Source organism: Hylobates moloch, unplaced genomic scaffold, assembly GCF_009828535.3.
Source record: "Hylobates moloch isolate HMO894 unplaced genomic scaffold, HMol_V3 SCAFFOLD_18, whole genome shotgun sequence".
Classification (NCBI taxonomy): Eukaryota; Metazoa; Chordata; class Mammalia; order Primates; family Hylobatidae; genus Hylobates; species Hylobates moloch.
Window position 1 is genome coordinate 30,300,307 of NW_026652293.1, and position 22,581 is coordinate 30,322,887.

A 22,581-nucleotide genomic window follows, 5' to 3' on the forward strand; every position below is an offset into this window, starting at 1 on the left:
TTGGCCTCCTAAAGTGTTGGGATTACAAGCGTGAGCCACTGTGCCTGGCTGTCAGTTGTTATTGAGTATTGAGGCTACACTGGGGTTCCAGTAAACTACAGCCCATAGGCGCATGGCCTGCAAAGCCTAAAACATTTACTATCTAACTCTTTATAGAAAAAGTTCACCAACTTCCAGACTACACTGCAGTATCCCAACTTGAGAGGCATATTACATATATAATGTATACTGAATTGTTCTCAAGAAAATAAGTCATCCAAAGAAGGTATTATGCATGGCTTTTCATTCATTATACCTTTTAAAACATCTTATGTCCCCAGTACCACACTCAGGCCACACCAAATATAAAGGGTTACAAATATTCAGATTTTATTATAAATAAAATACTGTTTTTCTTAAAACATAAAAAATGCCAAGTGTTGCATTTTATTAACCACCCTGGAAAGCAAGGCTGTAGAGATTAAGGCAAACAGCTAAAGTGAAGGCACATATAAAAGGTCCACAGTTGGAATTCAAAGGAAAAAAATTCGGGGAAAAATAGCAGTATAATAATCCCTGTGTCAACCAGCATTCTGCAGCAGCCATCCTGTCAATTACATTACATAAAATACAGATAACTGGAGCTAGACAATAAAATAATGGCTGTGTTGCAGGAGTGTAACCAAGGTATCATCTTGTAAAGAACCTTTTATTTTAAAAAATAAAATTCTGTTTAAAAAATATACCACACAGGTGGAGGCGAAAAGCAAATAATAAAAAGAAAGTTAAAAGGAAACCAAACCAGACCACCCCATTGTGGCCTGAGACTTGCCGGAGTGAACTTCACCCAAACTAGCTTGGCAGTCAATCTTCAGTCCTCTTCTGCAACCTTGACCAAATGCGTATGTTAGGATGTAGCCACTTAATGAAATGAACTAGCCAGGAAACGATGATGTGAAAACTTGGCAAGAGCACGCTACATCTCCTGCCATAGTAGAAGAGGTCTGGGAGAAGCAGCAGAGTGAAAGCTCAGGAGTATATCAGGTCAAAACACTTGTGGTAAACTCTGGTATCTCCCAAGCAGATGGAAACGGGAAGTGGGATCATCAAGAACTAAGTTACACCACCTCTCCCAGTCTACCCATCAGTAGCACTGTTCCTGATGCCCTAAAAGTGCTCAGTCAGTACTCCCTTATAAAACTGACCTATCCAGCTCCAACAATTGCCAGAAAGGGCATTTCTCCCTCATTCCTGGGTAGTCCCACTATGGCGTCAAAGATCCTCTTCAGCAAACTTTCCTAATCCTACCATAGCTTGTCAACCTGGCGTTCCTGCTCTGGAACATTGTAAAACCACCGTGCTGCAGGTTAGGATCATCAGGACTGCAATGGAAGAGGACCCAAGTTACCTCTTTACAGTGGCTGGGTGTGGAGGAAAGCAATCATATTAATTTTAGAGAATGGAGATGCTGCAAACACAAGGCAGAGAGCAAAGTAGTGGGGAAGAAGCACAATCCAAAGAATTCTAGAAGGAAGGGAAGGAGGTATTCAGATACATTGTGCCAGTGAAGAGGAAAAATTGAGCAAAGTGAACAGAGTGTCATTCTAGAAATAGGACCAAGTATATTTACATAAATTCCTTATTCTATAATCATGATAAACAAAACACAAAACATTCACACAAAAATATAAATTTGAAATAATAGCACCAGTGTGTCAGATAATAGTTTCTTTCCCCCCACCCCGCCCCTGCTACGCAAAGTACAAAGTTGCATAGTGTTAAAGGCTATATATGAATCTCAAAGGTGGGTTGGTAGGAGGAAGGGGGTGGGTGGCAGGGAATTATCACACTGTAGTCTTAAAACCACAGAGCTGAGGATCAAAAGTTGAGAAGCCCACTAGGAAACTCCACGTAAGGGTCTTCCCTCTACATTTAAAGGGAAGGTTTAGAGTGGATTTAAATCACAAAGTGCAGGAACTCTATAGCGTTGGCAGCTGTGTGAAATACTGAGTGCAAGTATTTGCCACCAGGATTTGGCAAACAACGTGTTTTGAGGGATTCTGGAAGATGGAAACATCAGAAGAAAACTGGAGCTAAGGGTCAAATGTCTCATCTCTCTCCAACAGAAGAACAAATGGATACACGGGACTCTGACAGTACAAGCTGCCATCTAAGTTTTATCCCTTTGCTAGAAAAGACTCGAACGAGGAGGCTTGTTTTTCTTCTGTTTTGTCAAGACCTTAGGGATTAACTGTTCTCTGCCAGATACTTAACACTAGTTCCAAGACTAACTAATAAAAAAGCTGTAAGAATTAGTTTGATTTTGAAAACAAAACTTTAGTGGTTATCATATCCCTATTTCTTCTGTGTAAGTTCCATTGATAAGAATATCAAAAGATGTCTTTTGGTCTATTGGTGAGTGCAAGCTGCCCATCCAGATTTAAATTATCAGCTGCCCAAAGATCTGAAAAAAGTTCATCTTCCTAGTCAATTATTAATATACTAGAAAAATCTTCTTCAGCCATGTTCACCTGGAGACTTTTATAAATAATTGCATCCTGACCCACGGATGGCTCAGTGTCCTACACTCATAATAGATAAAAGCACTGATGGATGGCTACCGACATTCTAAATGACCAATACCTTTGGCACAGGATATTTATTTCCTTTTGCTTAGAAGGAAGAGGGGCAGGAGATGCAGATGCATTTTCTTTATCCATGGACTGGATATACTGGCCATCACAATGCTACTGTTAGTAGCCAAACTTTTCCTTCATAGAAACAAGAGTACTGAGACTGAGGAGGTTCTGCTGGTATCGATGAGAGGGGAGGGCTACTTGCTCTACCCCAGCATACACGGGCTCACACGATGTGCTTATGCCACTGTACAGTAACGTAGGATGCCACGTCCTCACGCAAATCAGAAGGGAAAGTGTGGGTAAGGTAGCAACGTGAGTGGAAGAGAGACTTTATTAGATAAAACCCTTTGTTCCCGATTCAGGATGCTTAATTTGCTTCTCTTTAAACTTTGTGACTTTTCCTGGTTCAAAAGGACAGTGATGGACAGCAGCAGAGGAGTGGGGGGTCTGAAAAATGTAATCTTTGTGTCAAGGCACTCTGTGGCCTCACAACTGCCTCCGTGTCAGAGGGATGATGCCTTCCAGCCCTAAAGACACTAGGGCTTTTCAATGGACGGGGTATTGAAGCAGCCAGATGGTAAGGTCTTCCTGATGTCCTCCAGATTGCGAATGTCCTTCATGATCTCCTCGATATCTCGGTTATAGTCCATGATGGCAGCCTCCTGCTTCTTGGCTTCATTCTCCAGGTCAGACACTTTCCTATCAAGATCGCTGACCTTCATTTCATCTTTGGCTTTGTTTAGGGTGCCTTCAATCTCGTTTAGCTTATTCAGGTCCACTGTATCCAGCTGCCCTGGAGGGTCAGAAAGTACATAGAAGAGAACATCATTCAGTAAGAATGATCCCTTCACAAATACCTGCACTAGACTCTAGGCCCAGCAGCTGCTACTCTGCACAGGCAGCCCAGCAAATGTGACTTGCAGATTGTTGATGTCACACAATGGTATAAAATACGCAAACCAAGTACAAATGCTGACCTAACCCAGCAGGGATGGGTCTGAGCATATAATTAATATAGAGCTGGATGTTTTTTTCTGAGACAATGGTTTTTGCAGAATGTTTCCTAAATGCATAGCTACCATGTTCTAGACCTTTGAGGGCCATCTGATAACATTTAATACCTTTTTCAGGTGTATACATGTAAACTATATGTCATTTTAGTGCCATCAAAGATATACAAATCTCTAAAAATCCTAATCCCTCAGCTCTTAGAGAGATTCCAGGGAAGATGGGTTGGTTTTGAAGGTCACTTTCTGCTTTCAGGAGTTAGACACTATTAGGAGCTTTCCTATGTAAAATGGCCAGGAGTAAAATGCAGAAATAATTTCAGCAAGTCTTCACTTTAAGCTTAGCAAGAAAAAGAGGTTCTTTTGAAAGAAATGAAATGTTTCCATAACAAACAAAAGCAGACACAACAGACAGCATTTCATGCATACTTGACTTGATTAAAGTCTCACAAGACCATTTTACATCAGTGATTCTCAGATGTTAAATAATTTGCCCAAGTTTGCACAGCCTATAGGCAACAAAGCAAAGATACTAACTCAAGTCAGACTAATGTTAAAAGTCTAGCTGTTGCACAAAAAGCTTTCTCTTCTAGCTTACTTTCATTTTATATCCATCTGTTGACACATAACTTATTCTTGACATTTGAGACCGATAAAAAATACCCCGGTAGCCCCCCACCAAAACAAAATGCACCAGTCTTTAAAGGCTGGCAAATTAAAATATAATGCCTTGCTACAAAGAGTCCTGGCTAGAGTGTTGACACTTTATAATGGAGTCTGGTGACAAAAGTGCATCTGTCCTAAAATGAAGCCTGCTCCCTATCACCCTATCAAACTGGATTAAAAGAAGGTTTCCGTATGCATAGATTTCCTTGAAAAATCAAGGTTTTTCTCTCTTTTGGCATGAAAGCTTTCCCGTTATCGGACTGTCCTTACTTAGCAAATGAAGAGAATTCCAGGCAGTAAAGTCATGACCAGTTTTAAGTGTTCTTTTTCATTTTTTAAATTGAGACAGGGTTTCGCTCTGTTGCCCAGGGTGGAGTGCAGTGGCACGATAACAGCTCATTATCACCTCAAACTCAAGTGATGCACCTGCTTCAGTCTCCCGAGTAGCTAGGACTACAGGTGTGTAGCACCACACCCAGCTAATTTTTTAAATATTTTGAAGAGACAAGGTGAGATCTCGCTATGTTGCCTAGGCTGGTCTCAAACTCCTGGCCTCAAGCTATCCTCCTTGCATAGCTTCTTAAAGTACTGGGATTACCAGTGTGAGCCATCATACCCAGCCTGTGTTCTTTTATTCTACTATTGAAATCCTTTACTTTAAATCCCTTAAAGATATTGCCAGCAAGATGAGTTAAGAAAAATCACTGTTTAGTTGTACAATGATACTGGACCATAAGTGCTACCCTAGCTGGCAATATATCTTCAAAATATAAAAAGAAACTCCTCAGACCACAATGTTCTATTTACGGCAAGGTCCACAGAAGGCACCTAGTAAGTACTTGTCACATTAACACAGCCTAAAGTCATGATTCAGGTCACACTGTAAAGCTGACGAATAATCAGTATGGTAAAGAAGCAAGTTGCTCTTAAAGACCCTATCATGCAAGACAAACATTTATTTTATAAGGCTTTCAAAAATAAGCAAGAGCAAAAGGAAATAGTAATGATTTAATTAATGACTTAAAAGAGATTCATGTAAACCTGTATCATCTGCTTTTGAGTCAACTGTACTATATCAGATCCTAAGAATAGTACAAAAGATTCAGAGACTGACAAAAATGACTCTATGGCTACGTACCCAGCTGCTCCAAGAGGTCATTAATAATGCTGAGGAGGCTAGTAACAGAGTTTTTCGCTTTTCTGGCATTGATCTCTGCTTCTTGAGCAGCCTGTGAAGCCTGTAAGGGAAAAATGAGGCAAAGAGTCTTGACTATGTTTTCATCTTCTTTAAATCTTTTTTCCCAATGACCCAACAAATCTAATTTCCAGATTTTCTTCCCTTTTCTAACTTAGGAAATTGAAATCTCTCACTGCTTTTTTTTTTTTTTGGTGGGGCTGCTGCTTATTTTCATATTGAGGATGTTGGTATTTCTACTTCATCGAAGTTATGACTAGGCAGTCAGGATGCCTACACTCACTAACTCACTATATTTGTATTTCAAAAATTATCTCCTTTTCTCACATTCTCACTCAATAATATATGGAGGTATATTCATAGTAAAGCCTATTAAGCAGAAACAAGTTATTTTTTAAGGATGATTATAGAAGCTATGTTTCAGAACCAAAACATGTCCTTCGGGACACTCTTAGAGACTTATTAGAAATGTCCTATTCTTTGAAAATTTTCAGTTAAGTAAAGCTCTTCTGTAAACTCCCCTTCCACATGCAATGACCCAGCCACAGTCCCCCTGACACACATACTCGTTTATTGGGGCAATACAATTTACATTTTAAAAACCAAACAAAGGTAAATACACTTGGGAAATTCCATGAAACCTGAACAAATAACTGTGCATGAGTCATAGGAAACAGCAATGGAAGAGGAAGTGTCTAAATATCAGAAAACAGATGTTCTCACAAATAAATCTAGTTGAGATTTAAGTAAGTGGCTTTGAGCCTCTTACCACATAATTGTTTTTCCTAGTTTTGGGTCAGGACAACGCAAACATTTTGGGATCAAAACAATGCGAAGATTTTAAAAAGAACAAGAAAGCAAGGCAGAAAAAACCTTCACAAATAAATGATTAATCTCTGTCCAAATGGCAGCTGTCCTTATTGAGCATCCACAAGCTTGTCTGCGAGTGTAAAAGGAGGGAGAAAGGACCTTGCCAGGGCCAGCCAAGAGCGCTGCCCCTGCATTTAACCTGTGGTCTCCAGCCTCCTCTTCCAAAAGAATGAAGCTATAAACCTTCATTCTTCTGGTTAAAAAATACATTACAGATTCAAATAATACTGGCCAAATGCCGGCCTTTCAGAATTGACAGAAATACAAATGAGATACTGCATGTGGGGATGGTTTGTTTCCTTAGAAGTTATTTACCAAAATAATTAAAGATCTTCTTTCACCCTTTTAACTAAACCAAAACCCTTTTTTGAAGCTCCTAAAAAATATACTGTTTTTTCAATATGCTTTAAATCTAATGTTTCTACAACCATATTAAAAATGAAATCCATATATGCTCAACATATGTGAGAAACATCTATTTTTTTAATGGGAATTTTTTTTTTTTTTGAGACGGAGTCTTCCTCTGTGGCCCAGGGTGGAGTGATCTTGGCTCATTACAACTTTCACCTCCCAAGTTCAAGCAATTCTCCTGCCTCAGCCTCCTATGTAGCTGGGATAACAGGCGCCCAGCACCATGCCCAACTAATTTTTGTATTTTTAGTAGAGATAGCGTTTCACCATGTTGGCCAGGCTGATCTCGAACTCCTGACCACAGGCGAACCGCCCACCTCGGCCTCCCAAAGTGCTGGGATTACAGGAGTGAGCCACTGCGCCCAGACACCTTTATGGGAATTTTTACTTGAGCTACACCATAACAGAGAAAATCAGGACAATCCAAACCAACATCCACCCCCCACCTGCAAAAAGCATAATAAAATCAGGTGTTTGCACAGGGATAGTTTCCTTTATCACTTCCCTAGAGTCTTTACTGAGGTTAACAGGCTTTGTGCTTCTTTCTTCCATCCCAAGGTGAAAATGACCCACACTGAGGGACTGTTTTCTGGCAGCAGTGAATGACGGCCTCTTCCTTGCCACTGAAAGTGAGCAAGTAACCACTAGTTCGTGTATGTCATTACCGTGATTGCTACACCCAACTGGAAAAAGAATATTCCTACTGTGACTCCATTAAAGTCTTTTCAAAGCAAAATATAGCATAGAACAGAAACATGGACCTTAGTTCTTCCTTGGGCCATCCATTGACAAGTCAATTTTGTTATAAATGGTACCTTGCATATACATTATCACAAAATGTGAAAAATTAAACTAGATATAAGTTTCATATGTTTTGGTGGGGTGGCAGACAATGCCATCTTCAAAAATTTCTTATATACAAGAAACTTGTCTTTGTCTCTAAGGAGCAAGGTGCTGGGAGAACAAGAATAAGAATTAACTTCATTGCATTCCTTTTTAATTAACATTTATGAATTACCCAGTGAAAAATATAAACACATACTTATAATGTCCTAAAACCTCAAACGTGTAAAGCAATGTTTTACTTTTAACTGAGTAACTTTGGGACAGGACAATTCTGCAACAAAAATACCTGGCAGAAGATCCAAATTCTTTGTCTTCTATGTAAGCTACTAACCCAATTCTTGACGAGACAATGTGATGAAAAACAGAAGTCAATATAAAAAAGACTCTTCTCAACAAGTGGGGGATCTTTATTATGAAACACTGTTCACTTTCTGCCAATGAGCAAATATACCAAAACCTCTTACCATCCCTGCCATCATCATGTCCTGGTCAGCGTCATCTTGTTTTCTCTTTAGCTCTTTTTCTGCTTCTTGTAGTTGCTTCAACATATTGTTCACCTCATTATCCAGATCTGTAACTTCTGCAAAAGTTCTTTCAGCTTCTGCCTTAGTGCTGGTGGCATTCTAGGCACAAAAGCAAATTGCAATTTTTAAAAAAAAGCTTTCCTTTTTCTCAAGTATGCTCCCGCTCCTTTTATAATTTATAAAATGTCTTAAAAATACAATCCAGAAATAATAATATATTGATTTATACAACCTCATGACTTACATTATCAATTTGGGTTATAAATAATCGTAAAAAAAATGACATTACTACCCACATAATAACAGTTTGTATTTTATCTAGCACTTTCATTTGTATCCTCTTCTTTAATCCTGGAAACTTCTGTTGTATTATTGCCATTTTTAGTTGGGGTCACACAGACAGCAAATGATAAACATTTAATGGCATACACTTTCTACGACATCATATTGATTAGATGCTTTCAATGAGGTAAAATTTAAATTCAAAGCTAGCTTGGTTCACTCTTGGCAGTTCATCATAATGTACAAAAAGACCACAATCCTGAAATATTTTATAAAATATAATTAATCCAAAAGCCAACCGTTCTAAGGAAACTAAGAGGTTTCTCTGATTCTTAAATACTTAATTCTAAAATTGCTCCAATCTCTCTTTTAAATAAAACAAACAGATTGACCTTGAAATAAGAGAAAGCCAGACTAAAAAACATTATTCTTGAAGATGACCACAAAGAATCCTAGCAATGGCAGCTATGGGAAGTCTCTCCTAGGAGTGGCTTACATATGGCGATATGCTTGAAACGGGGACTTGAAAGTTATATTGATAAGGCACACTATATAGTATTGAAATAAATACCATCTGTCTAGGTCAAAGAAGAATGTTTATTTTTAAAAAGTCTGATTTTTTGTGGGAATGGGCTCTATAGACCTCTGAAGCCAGACCTCACATTGAGACATAGGAGAAATTTTAGAGTAAAGCACCCTTTTACTGATTCCCCCTCCTCAATCAATGTGGATACCTACTCTCATGCCCAGTCAAAAGAAAAAAAAAAAAAAGACAAATATGGTTTAAGACAATTTTATTGAAGTTCAGGAAAAAAATCTGCAAGGGCTCTGATGGTCTGGAAAGAAACTGGAAGGTGACCAGAGAAAGACACGGGCAGGGACTCTTGGAGAAGAGGAAACGCACACCTTTTGGACAGCGCTCGCGATCCTCTCTGCCTCATGGGCCTTGTTCTTGGCCTCTGTGGCATCCGCCGCAGCATTGCCCAGGGCCTGCTGGGCTTCCCTGGTCTTTTCATTGGCTTCGATGATGGTCTGGTTGATAGCAGGAATCTTCCTTAGCGCCTCCTCTGCGGCCGTCTTGTTATCGTTCACGCGCCTATCAAAATCTGAAACGAGTTCAAGGACACATTTGAGCTAAACTCCCAACAAGTAAAAAGGGGGCCTTTCAGGGAGTTCCAATTGTATTTTGTTTTATGAACAATGGAAGTCAGGGTAAAAAATGGAAGACGGCATGGGCTGAAATTTTAGAAATTACACATCTCTACAGAATAGGTCTCCCAGTTAGTGTTATAGAAATGTTCCCTGTTTCTGGAAATAGAATTCTTACTTGAACAATGTGCTTTAAAATGCAGAGCGCACGGCCGGGCGCGGTGGCTCACGCTTGTAATCCTAGCACTTTGGGAGGCCGAGGCGGGTGGATCACGAGATCAGGAGATCGAGACCACGGTGAAACCCCGTCTCTACTAAAAATACAAAAAATTAGCCGAGCGTGGTGGCGGGTGCCTGTAGTCCCAGCTACTCGGAGAGGCTGAGGCAGGAGAATGGCGTGAACCCGAGAGGCGGAGCTTGCAGTGAGCCGAGATCGCGCCACTGCACTCCAGCCTGGGTGAGAGAGCGAGACTCCGTCTCAAAAAAAAAAAAAAAAAAAATGCAGAGCGCTGAGCATCCCATTACCACTACCTCAACCATTACTAAAAGCTGCAATTTATTTAGTGTTTACTGTGTGTCGGGTACTGAGTTAAGAGCTTTGTGTCTTTGACATAAAATAGGCTGTATCATTTTTATAAGAAAATTGAGGATTAAAGAAGTTAGATGACCTGTGGTGCAGGGTGCAGGGTTTTGAACCAAGGCCCACTGACACCAGAGTCCATACTTTGAACTACTACTTTTTTTTTTTTTTTTTGAGAGACAAGGTTTCACTCTGTCACCCTGGCTGGAATGCAGTGGCACAACCACTGCTTAGTGCAGCCTTGACCTCCTGGGCTCAAGGGATCCTCTCACCTCAGCCTCTCAAGTAGCTAGGACTACAGGTATGTGCCAGCATGCCTGGCTAATTAAAAAAAAATTTTTTTCATAGAGATGGGGTCTCACTATATTCCCCAGTGAGGAACTGGTCTTCAACTCCTGGCCTCCAGTGATCCTTCCTCCCAAAGTGTTGGGATTACAGGTCACCGTGCCTGGCCCATACTTTCAACTAGTATCCTGTAAAGCATCCTGTAAAGCTTCTCTATTTATAGAACCTATGACTATTTTATCGGACAAGAATTCACAGTTGCTCAGTGAATTGGTCACATTTCTCTTCTATCTGGGGTGAAGAAAAAAAAAACAACAACAAAGAATCAGATGCCACTGGCAGAGAAAATGAAAGATAATCTCCATTTACCTATATAAGTTCTCTAAATAGGCATCTTGGTTATGTGAGTTTGCCTGATAAGAAAACATCTTTAAAAAAAAAAAAATCCATACTGAAGTATGCAGGGATAAAATGACAGGAGCTCTGGGATTTCCCTTTGAAATACTTTAGCATAAAAAAAGTAGGGAGTTGGGGATGAAGTAATAAATATGGTAAAAGTCATGATTTAAAAAAAAAATCACTGTAGTGGTGGAAGCATTTGCCCCTGTTATCTCAGCTTTTTCTACCTTTCAGGTTGTTGAGAATGTCATTAGCTTCTTGTAAGGTATCCCGTCCCTTCTTTGCAGCTTCTTCAGCGAGGGCCTTGGCAGCATCAGCTCGGGCTAGGAGTTGGTCTGCGGTCTGCAAACACATGGCAGATGAGAGGATGAACCCTCAAAGCAAATCCCTTCTGTCTCCTGGACAGACAAGGCTCTCCAGAGGTGCCACCCTGAGACTTGCCAGCATAAAACATGTTAGGCTGCTCTCTCAGCACTGTGGTCTGCTGTCTCTGCAAGTACGGGTGTCATCACAGACCTACTTGGACTGTTCAAATGTTGCCTCAAGAAATGAAGCGACCTGCAAATCAAACCAACCTGCTGTTCAGTCTTGCCTTTCTCCAGAAGGTTCTTGACTTCAAGTTCCTTCCCTCTCATATCTTCTCTGAGGTCCTCATAATCTTTTAATTTCTGGTCAATCAGATGTTCCAGATTCTCAGCTTCCATCTTTATGTTATTTGCTTCATTCTGTGAAAAGCAAGTAAGATCACTACACTTTGGATAAAACATTTAAACTAATGAAAAGGTAGGCTTAGGAACTCTGTAACACCTAATACTCAATGATATTTTTAAAAGAACTGCACAGATCAAGATTTTATGGACTTTTTTTTTAAATGAGATAAACTTTACACCCACTGAAGTTCACAGCATCCACATATAGTTTGATGAGTTTTGACAAATGCATTTCTGCATAACCAGCACCCCAATTAAGATACAGATTTCCATCACCCAAGAAGCTCCCTTTTCTCCCTTTCCACCCAATCTCTACTCCACCTTTCCAACACTGTGCCTGCCATTGTTCTGATTTTTATCATCATAGACTAATTCTGCCCATTTTCTAATTCTAAATATATAGAATCAGACAATCTGTACATGTCTAAAGAGACCTAAACCTTTATGGTAAAAATCAAGTCAACACCTCAGATATAAGAAGTGAAACTTAGTAAATCTCAAGCTTAATGCAAAAAAATACGCCATTTATACAGAGCTTGGAGTGAGGATCCATGATTAGAGTACAGATATGAAATAAAATCCTACCAATTCCAAAATATTTTACCTGCCTCAGAACATCCTGCTATAGTCTTTTAATTAAACCATTCCCTCTTATTTCTCTCTAGGTCTCTACCAGACAGAGCCTGGGAGTAAATGTCTACATGTACTCTGCTTTAAGCTATTCAAATGTATTATTATAATTTGGATTTGCACTAAAGACTTAGGAGTGATTGTTCATATCATTAGAGTAGTCTTTCCTATTTAATGTTTACAATCACAGGATTCTTTACCTTGTTAAGTTTTTGTTTTTGTTTTTTTAAGAGATGGGGTCTCACTATGTTGACCAGGCTGATCTTGAACTCCTGGACTCAAGCAATCCTCTCACCTCAGCTTCCCAGGGTTGGCATTACAGGCATGAGCCACCACATCTGGCTACCTTGGTAAGTTCTATTAGCGTATGTGAAATAAGACTCAACTTTACCAGCGAGTCAGTGGGAGGACAGAGGGAGGTGCAGAGCAGTCAGCTCTCACATAGACTTGGGGGAGAGACGGGGTGGGGCTGTGCGTACAGGCTGCCCCCATACCTCTAGTGTCTCAGAGTCCAAAGGGCTCAGCTGAGCCACGCTGGCATAGATCTCCACAGCTTTGTCACCGGCCCTTTTGGCCTCCTCATGTACTCGGGCAGCTTGTTTTTCCAGATCCTGTGAGATGTTCTTCGCTTGTTCATACCTAAGACACAAATAATGTGGTTTAATGACAATCTTAGCTGCTTTTAGCATCTTAATGTTAACCAGATTAACATGATCATGTGATAATATGCCCAAAACCTCAAAGGAAATGTTACATTAAAATGCTTGCATTTTAATACCAACATTTTGCATATTTACATTTTCTTTTATCATTTCTATTTATAACGTATGGCTTGGCCGGGCACGGTGGCTCACGCCTGTAATCCCAGCACTTTGGGAGGCTAAGGTGAGCAGATCACCTAAGGTCAGGAGTTCAAAACCAGCCTGGCCAACATAGTGAAACCCCGTTCTCTACTAAAAATACAAAAATTAGCTGGGTGTGGTGGCAGGCGCCTGTAATCCCAGCTACTCAGGAGGCTGAGGCAGGAGAATCGCTTGAACCTGGGAGGCGGAGGATGCAGTGAGCTGAGATCGTGCCATTGCACTTCAGCTTGGGAGACAAGAGTGAGACTTCATCTCACAAAAACAACAAAAAAAAGAAAAATTTTACTATAATGTATGGTTTACCATATACTTTCTTATTTCAGACACCCTTTAAAGATTTGTAGTTCAATTATGTTTCCTCTACTATATTATATTATTATATTTTTTCTCTTATTTGTGCAGAATTTTAAGTATCATGGCTCATCTTGTTACTATTCTCTGTAGTTACAGTAATTGAATCAAACCAAATCTCTGTGGCTTCACATGCCCTTCTCTACTTACTGTGCCATTTCAAAAGCATGATTAACAAAGGAAATCTTACTGCATGAATGTATGTCCTGAATGCACCAGTATTTAATTTTTCATTGAACTAGTGTTACCTACCAGAACATCTGAAGGAGTGTAAACCACTTTTAAATTATACTCACTTCCTATTAAGTTCTTCAATCTCAAATGCTGTTTCATTTTCTCCTGCCAGTGTCCTCAAAAGCAGGTTGTATGCCTCAGTTGACGTATCATTGGCTGTCTTTGCCACTCGAACAATGTCATCAGCTTCCTGTTTATGACTATACAGATAAAACAAAAAATAAGCCATGAAACAACCATTTGATAGGGAAATAAGTAAAATTTAGGTAATGCTTACTTTATTATTATTATTATTGTTTTTTGAAATGGAGTCTCGCTCTGTCACCCAGGCTGGAGTGCAGTGGCGTGATCTTGGCTTATTGCAACCTCCGCCTCCCGGTTCAAGCCATTCTCCTACCTTAGTCTCCTGAGTAGCTGGTATTACACGCATACAACACCATGCCCAGCTAATGTATCTTTAGTAGAGATGGGTTTCGCCATGTTCGCCAGGCTGGTCTCGAACTCCTGACCTTAGGTGATCCACCTGCCTTGGCCTCCCAAAGTGCTGGGATTACAGGCACGAGCCACTGCTCCTGGCCTACTTTATTATATGTACATACACTAACACGGGCAAGAATTCTACAAATATTGGAAAACCTCATTCATTTGGAATTTTGTGATCATTTCAGTGGGGCTGAATTTATGAATAGCATTCTAAAACTGAGATGAGAATATTTTCCAAAAAAAATTATTGGTATACATTTATAAGAGAAAATGTTTATAATTCTTCAGGAAAACTACTTTTAAATTTAATTATTTGAGAGTAATGTACATATAAAATTGTGTATGCCAGCAAGAAATCATTTATCTAGTTAAAAACAAATCCCACGCCTAATCTTTATTAACAACAATCTGCTAGTTTCATTCAGTTACTACAGTCTAAATAAGTTAAAAATCTAAAAATACTATGGTTTTGAGATATATAAATATAATTTGTCTTCAAACCATTGTATTCTAATATTCAAAGTGAATATTCTAATGTCAAAGTAAAAGGAAGAAAAGAGTATACACAGCTGATAACATCTTAGAAAAGAGACCAAACCATGCAAAAGTGGGTTATGTAGAAAGTGTTTATGGGTTATGGGATAAGACAACACACACACACACACACACACACACACACACACACACACACACACAACACACACACACACACACACACACACACACACACACACACACACACACACACACACACCATAACGGAAGCCACAACTTAACCATTAAACAGGGATCTAGAAGTTACCGTTCAGCAAGCTTTCGAGCCTCTTCTGCCAAAAGCGTCATGTTGTTTGGGTCCCCTGTAGATTCTGGCTGAGTGACTGACTGCACAAGAAATAAATCACTTATTCTCAAAGGACTGAATTATTTAAATTTAATAAAGCGAGAGTCAAAACTAAATTTTTGTTAGAGGGCAAAAAGAATGCCTCTTCCTTTTTTTTTTGAGATGGAGTTTCACTCTTGTTGCCCAGGCAGAAGTGCAATGGCATAATTTCAGTTCACCGCAACCTCTGCCTCCTGGGTTCAAGTGGTTCTCCTGCCTCAGCCTCCCAAGTAGCTGGGATTACAGGCATGCACCACCACACCCGGCTAATTTTGTATTTTTAGTAGAGACGGGGTTTCTCCATGTTGGTCAAGCTGGTCTCCAACTCTTGACCTCAGGTGATCCGCCCGCCTCGGCATCCCAAAGTGCTGGGATTACAGGCGTGAGCCACCGCGCCCAGCCCCAAGAATGCCTCTCCTTATTTTCAGAGATCGTTATTTAATATCAGCACCCTTGATTGCAGATTCTTTCTATTTTCAGTAAAGGATAAAGGAAGATTAAACTGCCTAGTACCATAGAAGGAACAAAGCTAGAGAAATAACCCAGATGTCCCTTGGTTTTTATCCAGTTTTTAATAACTGTTTCATGCCAACTATGAGCAACGTGGCTTTCTTGCTCCATATTTAGGGACACATAAAAAGATGCATGGAGTCAATTTAGTTGAAGAAGCACTCCACTGCCAGTAACAGACTTGCTACAAATCCCAAGGGCCTCCCCCATCCCCACCTCAGACGTTTGCAATCACTTACCACATTGGCAGCGGCGACTTTTGTTTTCTCAAGTTCTCTGTATGCGATTTCAATCAACCGCTCTGTGTTCTCTACATGGGCACGTGCTTGTTCAGCCAAGTTTCCAGTCTCTTCAATGGTATTCCGGATATTCTGTAAACGGCTAATTTGGCTGGACAGAGTGTTATTCACTCTCTGTAAGCGATCCATCAAATTCTGGTCAACATCTAAAATGGTTTGCAGAAGAAAGTCTGTAAATTATCTGAAGAGGATCATATCATCTCACATGAAATCTGAGGCCCTATATGTCTTTACTCTTCTAAACATCGCAACTTTCTGCCAGGTTCCGCAAAGCCCCTGGCATAGCTGGACAGCCTTTACCACGCCCAGTAGGTCCTTCAATGTACACTCATCACACCTCCAACCATGTGCCCATCTGTCCACTTGACTATAAACTCTTTCTTACTCATCACTATATCGCTGCTCTTATGCAGTGGTTGGCAAAGAGAAGACACCCAAGGAATGTTTAATGAAGGTGAGAATGACTGGCTTTAATACCAGCACATGCAATTTAGTCATAAATATACAATGTTGTTAAAAATGCTGCCAGCCCTAAAAGCCGAACATTTTTCAAAACCCAGAAAAAACCAGGTTTAAAACATAAGTTGAAGTATGACAAATTAAACTTATTTTGTATTTTAAACTAGACTCTTCTGCCACATCCATGCGCCAGCATATCAGTGTAATTTCTTTCAAACTGATCTGTTTTTTAATAGTTCTTCAAATTATTCTTTATTAATATGCTCATTCAAATTAAATCTCATACTCAGGTCCTAACAAATCAAAAGATAAATATAAGTCTGTTATTATTAAAACTCTCATGTATCATGAGGTTTTATTAACATATAAAAACCATTAAGTAAATTGACCAATTCATATTTCAGCATCGTGCTCGGTGTTGGGGTCTAAATTTTCTAAGGAATGTGGGGAAAAAAAAGATGAGAAGTCAAAGGTAAGACCAATGAAGATGAATACAGGTTTGGAAAAAACCAACTTGGAACTTGGCTACCAAATGCATGTGCAGAGGTGAGACTCTATAAATTCTTGCCTAACTATATATGGTGGTCCTACTTGGAGGGTTACTCAATTATTTGATAATGTAAAAATTTTTTGGCTGGGCGCAGTGGCTCACGCCTGTAATCCCAGCACTTTGGGAGGCCAAGGCGGGCAAATCACGAGGTCAGGAGATTGAGACCATCCTGGCTAACATGGTGAACCACCATCTCTACTCAAAATACAAAAAATTACCCGGGCATGGTAAGCATGTGCCTGTAGTCCCAGGTACTCAGGAGGCTAAGCCAGGAGAATCACTTGAACCCAGGAGATGGAGGTTGCAGTGAGCCAAGATCGCACCACCGCACTCCAGCCTGGGAAACAGAGTGACTCTGGCTCAATTTAAAAAAAAAAAAAAAGCTTATGAAAACGCATGCCTTTAATGATTTTTAGACACCTTGTAATAGAACAGATTCATAAAATGCTTGAAATTCGAATACTGAATAGTTTTTTATCTGTTGGAAAATCACCCTATGCTTACAGTAGCTTAAAGCAGTAAATGTCAGGTTGCTTTTTGAATTAGTGTTTAAAAAATGAAATGATTTATAATCTACAAGCAGTTTAAAAATTGAGAAAGAATTTTATAAAACCATACTAATAACCTTGCTTTAGGAGCCACATCTAAAGATTGGTCCATCTCACAGAAGTCACGCACTGTTCAATCAGGCGTACCTTTGACATCCTGGGCCTCACGAAGGAGGTCCATAACTTCCCTCTCTGCTTCCTTTAGTCTATCCTCAAAGGCTTGATCTGTCACCATCTCATCCCCAGTTCCAAGGTTTGCTATGAGACTCTCTAATTCCTGGAGCTTCACTCTATGATCAGCAACCTAAACATAAGGAAGAAAGAAAAGGGAAAGAAAAAAGGTAGGTCACACAAGTATTCCTGAAGAACTCAATCACACTTCCTGCAGGAATCATGGGCACTCCATGAATATGTAGTTTTTTTTTTTTAATTATTATTATACTTTAAGTTTTAGGATACATGTGCACAACATGCAGGTTTGTTACATATGTATACATGTGCCATGTTGGTGTGCTGCATGAATATGTAGTTCTATCCACTCCATTCATGTCTACTTCTGAAGAGAAGACATGGCTAGTTTATTTTTCTAGCTTCAAAAAAAACCTTCAGAGCCATTCCTTTGACTTTAAAGACTGCATGCTGATGATTCTTCAGCTCTGACTTCTCCCTTGAGTGTCAGATTACCTTCGTGATATCTCCACTCAGCTCTCTGACAGGTATCTCAAACTTAACATCCAAAATTATACCTCTTACCTCTATTCTCCTTGAGGAATCTCCATCTCAGTAAATAAGGCCTCCAGCTACCTTAAGCAAAAAACCCAAGACACATCCTTATTCTTCTCTTTTCCTATCCTGTCCCCAAACATGCATATTTATCCAATCCAATTGAGGCTTCCTATTAAGCCCCATTCCTAACCATTCTTCACACAGCAGTCAAGAGTGCTCCTCTTAAAATATAATCTGGATTTCCTAGATTTTAAGAGTTTCTTTAATGCATTCTTAGTGGATTTGGGATAAAATCTAAACTTCTTACTATGGTCATCATGGTCCCATATAACCTGTCCGTACCAACCTCTCCAGTATTAAAAAACAGACCACACCCTCCGTGCTCAGCAGGCTCCAGCCACTCTCCAGCTTTCAGGCCTCTGTACACCAGGTTCCTTCTGCCTGGAACAAACCTACCATTACTTTTCACTTGGCTCATTCCTTTGTATCCATCAGATCTCACCTTAGATGAATTCTGTAGAGAGGCCTTATATAAAGTAGTTTCCCCCAGTTGTTCTCCATTCATATTCTTCCTGGCACTTATCTCAGTGTTTGTTTTGTTTATTTATTTATTTTTTATTATTTGCCTCCCAACTGGAATATAAGTCTTTAAGAATAGGGACCACATCTATCTTGTTCACCACTTTTTCTATAGAGATTAGTGCACAGTAAGTTGCCACTCGACGTCTGCTAGATGAATGAATGAATGCACTATTGACAGCTTACCTTATCCTTTACCAGCCGGTAACAAGCTGGACATTCCTGGCAGCCAGGCCAAGACCGATTGTAGAAATAGTTTTCTTCACACTGGTCACAGCGACTTCCCACAAAGCCTTCTCTGCATTCACAGCGACCATCATCTTTGCACTGAAGTGAAAGAGATCCCTCGGGATGACAGTCACAGGCTGCAGAATAAGGAGAAAATAATACATAATTAGCAAAAGAAGGAAGAGTATATCTCTTAATTCAGACTGATAACAATAAGCTGACTATGCTGTCATTATAATTTTTTGAAAAACAGGACTATTTATGAGATCTTAAATGGCTATGTCTGTTTAGCAGAGAAAATTGACATTTTTTAAAGTCAAAATGAGCTTTAAAGTAAAACGTGCAACCTTTGGGACACACTTCAGGTTACTTAGTAATTAGAGAAGTTATGAAACTATCAGTGCTGTTTTCATGCACTTCAAGAATTCATCTCTACCTTCAATTCTCCACTGTTTAATATTTCTCTAAAGAACTAGAAAACCCAAATGCTAATACTTCTTTTGCATTATCTTATAGTTTGTTTATTCACTGTGTTCTCTGAACTGAGCCAATTACTTATGCTACATTCCACAGGAGAAATGAAGGAATTCAGAAAGCAAAAGCCAATCTGTTCTGAGGCCCAATTCCAGGCAAGTGTTTACGCCAAGGAGAAGCAGATGTTTACACGTAATCATACCAAAAGGGCCCCAAGGGTGGGAAGCAACTACAGCAAGTCAACAAACACACTGTGAACAGAATCTTCCACTATTTCATTATCGGCACTAAGAATGCAATCGATAAAGAAGTTTCATGAACCACAGTGGGAAAGCTCAGTAATCAAAGGAAGACTTCCTTGGAAAAAATAAAAGATTGGAAAAAGGAAGAATCAGAAACGTTATAAAAGAAAACATACAAAGAAACTAGAGAAGCCTTTGATCTGCAAATAAAGCATCTACGATGACTTAGGTACAGCCCTGACTATGAGCCAAGTGGCTAGACTGAGGCTGTCAAAGTCTTTTCTGGCCTTAAGACACTAACTGGAATTAGTGGAAGCTTAGAGTTGTATGCCACCAACACCCCTTACGTTTGCAGCCTTCAGGTCCAAACCCAAAGTGGTTGACCTCACAGCGCTCACAGTGCTGACCGGTGATGCCAGGCTGGCACTCACACTGGCCGGTGCGGATGTCACACTGCCCATTGGTGGAGCCCAAGGCATGGCAGTCACACCTGAAAATGAACACAGGACATTTCTCAGGCAAGAAAAACAGACTTTAAGCACAACTTTTTTTTTTTCTAGTATAGCACTGATGTAATTTGTAATTTGTATCAGAAAACTGAATGGTAAGGGTTACTAAGATGGAATGTTAAGGGTTATTAAGCCCCTAAGGTTCAAGTAATTTTCATGAGTGCTATTCAGAACCTCTTTTCCTAACTTAACTGCTACCAGTGCTCTTCAACCTAGGACTGTATGGACACTAAGTAGCAGCTTTGAAAACAGAAGTTCCCAGGCTGCAACCCTGAAGGGTCTGATTCTAAGTGCCTCAGAAAGGACCTGGAAATTTGTGCTTTTAAAAGGTTGCTCAGGTGATTCTGGCACAGCTGGGGCCACTGTGCTCCACTCCTTTCTTTCATTAGCTTTATTACAATTCTCCAGCATTGCCCCTGAAGGATGCCTTGCCTACATTAGGCACTCCAGTAGTATCTGAACAGTCAACTATTAAATGTACTTATAAAAATTCATTTTTTATAACAGAAAAAGCAAAGATTACTTTCACCAAAGGCACCTATGTCTCACCTCTCACAGCCTTGCCCACTCTGCAGATTGTAGAATCCAGGGTCACAAGCACCACAGTCCCGGCCAGTCACGTGAGGCAAACATTCACACTGCCCTGTCACGGGGTTACAGCTGCTCTGCTGCTTCACTGTCCCATACGGATTGCAATTGCAGGCTAAGGCAGGAAGACAGAGATGGCAAAAGACACAAATCACCTGAGAGAAATACTAAAATATAAACAATCCAAAGAGATTCTTTAGACCTGTGTTGCCAGGTTGGTAGCTGCTGGTCACATGTGGCTACTGAGCACTTTAAATGTGGCTGGCGAGTCTGAATTGAAATGTGCTATAAACGTGAGATACACACTGGATTTTGAAGGCTTAGCATGAGAAAGAACATCTATTTCATTAATAATTTTTATTGATTACTTATGTTGGATATATTAAATAGAATACATTAGTATTCATTTCACCTGTTTCTTTTTACGGGACCACAGGTGTCAGCCGCCATGACTGTCCTTCTTTATACTTTTTTAATGCGGTGACTAGAAAATTTTAAAAGACAAAAGCGGTTCACAATGTATTTCTATTGGACTAAACAACTATATATATTTTAAGAGACACACAAGAATTCTCACAATAAAGGGGCATTTAGCTGTGACAGAATCTGGTCAAAGGCTGATTACCTTTGCATTTGTCTGCTGGATTGGGAGCCAGGGGATTTCCAAAAAATCCGTCTTTGCACCGGTCACAATAGAAGCCAGCAGTGTTATAGATGCACTTCAGGCATTCTCCTGTCAAGCGATTGCAATTTCCAACTGCGTTGGGATCGATGTTGTCATTGCACTGGCACAGGCGGCAAAGTCTCACAGGGCCATTTCTACCCAGGGGGTCTCCAAAGTAGCCATCATCACAGAGCTCACATCTCTTACCTGGGGATGAGACAATCTGATGTTATGAAAGAAAGGCCTTAGACATTTTTGGTGCTAGATTACCACTGGCTACAGGTAATCTAGTGTGATCATCACATGAGAGAAGACATGGTGCAGTGGAGGGCAGAGGACCTGGGCTGCAGCCCTGGCACGGGGCCAGACCACCAGAATGATCTTGAGCACATCTCTATTTCCTCACTAGAAAGGAAGGACTTGGTCTGCCTACTTCACTTCAATTGTTGTGACAATCAACCCAAATCATGTATTAAAAGTGCTCGGTAAATGAGTCAAGCCCAAGGTTTATAAACCTCTCCAGTCTCAAAGGATGGCATATTCGTATACGTTGTTTTGGCAGATGATATTAAAAGAGATGAAGTGCCACTCTTGACACTGTAAGTTTCCCACACAACAGGGTGAGCAGAACCATTCTCTTAAAATGTAAAAGGCATGTGCTAATCCTTGTTCATCAGTATCAATTGGTACAGAATCAGGGCATGTTAGAAGAGAACTTAGAAATCATCAGTTGCTGACTGCTTAAAACATCATTCTCAGTAAACTATCGCAAGGACAAAAAACCAAACACCGCATGTTCTCACTCATAGGTGGGAATTGAACAATGAGAACTCATGGACACAGGAAGGGGAACATCACACTCCGGGGACTGTTGTGGGGTTGGGGGATGGGGGAGGGATAGCATTAGGAGATATACCTAAAGCTAAATGACGAGTTAATGGGTGCAGGAAATCAACATGGCACATGGATACATATGTAACAAACCTGCACATTGTGCACATGTACCCTAAAACCTAAAGTATAATAAAACACACACACACACACACACACACACACACACACACACACACACGCAAAAAATATTATAGCTCAGGGAACAGAGAGGATAAGTAATTTACCTGTAACCAAATAAGTGACAGGTAGAGAGGGAGAGCTAGAATCCAGAGCTCTTTCCACTGTACTAAACTCACTGCTCCTCATCCTCCCTTTTCCACTTTCCTAC

General features: G+C 40.1%; 1 protein-coding gene and 1 long non-coding RNA gene across 2 annotated transcripts in view; one reads left to right on the forward strand and one right to left on the reverse strand.

Annotated features, from left to right (window-relative positions):
* Positions 1–345: 345 nt before the first annotated feature.
* The window catches only part of LAMC1 (laminin subunit gamma 1), a 125,106-nt gene continuing 102,870 nt past the window's right edge, over positions 346–22,581 (reverse strand). The window contains exons 14-28 of the mRNA XM_032137069.1: positions 21,321–21,566; positions 20,657–20,810; positions 19,946–20,088; positions 18,841–19,019; positions 17,497–17,653; positions 15,733–15,938; positions 14,906–14,985; positions 13,683–13,820; positions 12,667–12,811; positions 11,408–11,557; positions 11,060–11,174; positions 9,326–9,525; positions 8,078–8,236; positions 5,430–5,529; positions 346–3,411 (exon numbers count right to left, since the gene is read on the reverse strand). Coding sequence (XP_031992960.1) covers positions 3,155–3,411; positions 5,430–5,529; positions 8,078–8,236; positions 9,326–9,525; positions 11,060–11,174; positions 11,408–11,557; positions 12,667–12,811; positions 13,683–13,820; positions 14,906–14,985; positions 15,733–15,938; positions 17,497–17,653; positions 18,841–19,019; positions 19,946–20,088; positions 20,657–20,810; positions 21,321–21,566 — 2,429 coding nt within the window. The 3' untranslated portion in view covers positions 346–3,154. The remainder of the gene's footprint in view (positions 3,412–5,429; positions 5,530–8,077; positions 8,237–9,325; positions 9,526–11,059; positions 11,175–11,407; positions 11,558–12,666; positions 12,812–13,682; positions 13,821–14,905; positions 14,986–15,732; positions 15,939–17,496; positions 17,654–18,840; positions 19,020–19,945; positions 20,089–20,656; positions 20,811–21,320; positions 21,567–22,581) is intronic.
* Positions 4,631–7,502, forward strand: LOC116457709 (uncharacterized). The gene is made up of 3 exons (XR_004245084.2): positions 4,631–4,800; positions 4,964–5,122; positions 7,326–7,502. It is a non-coding gene; the product is annotated as an uncharacterized LOC116457709 (long non-coding RNA).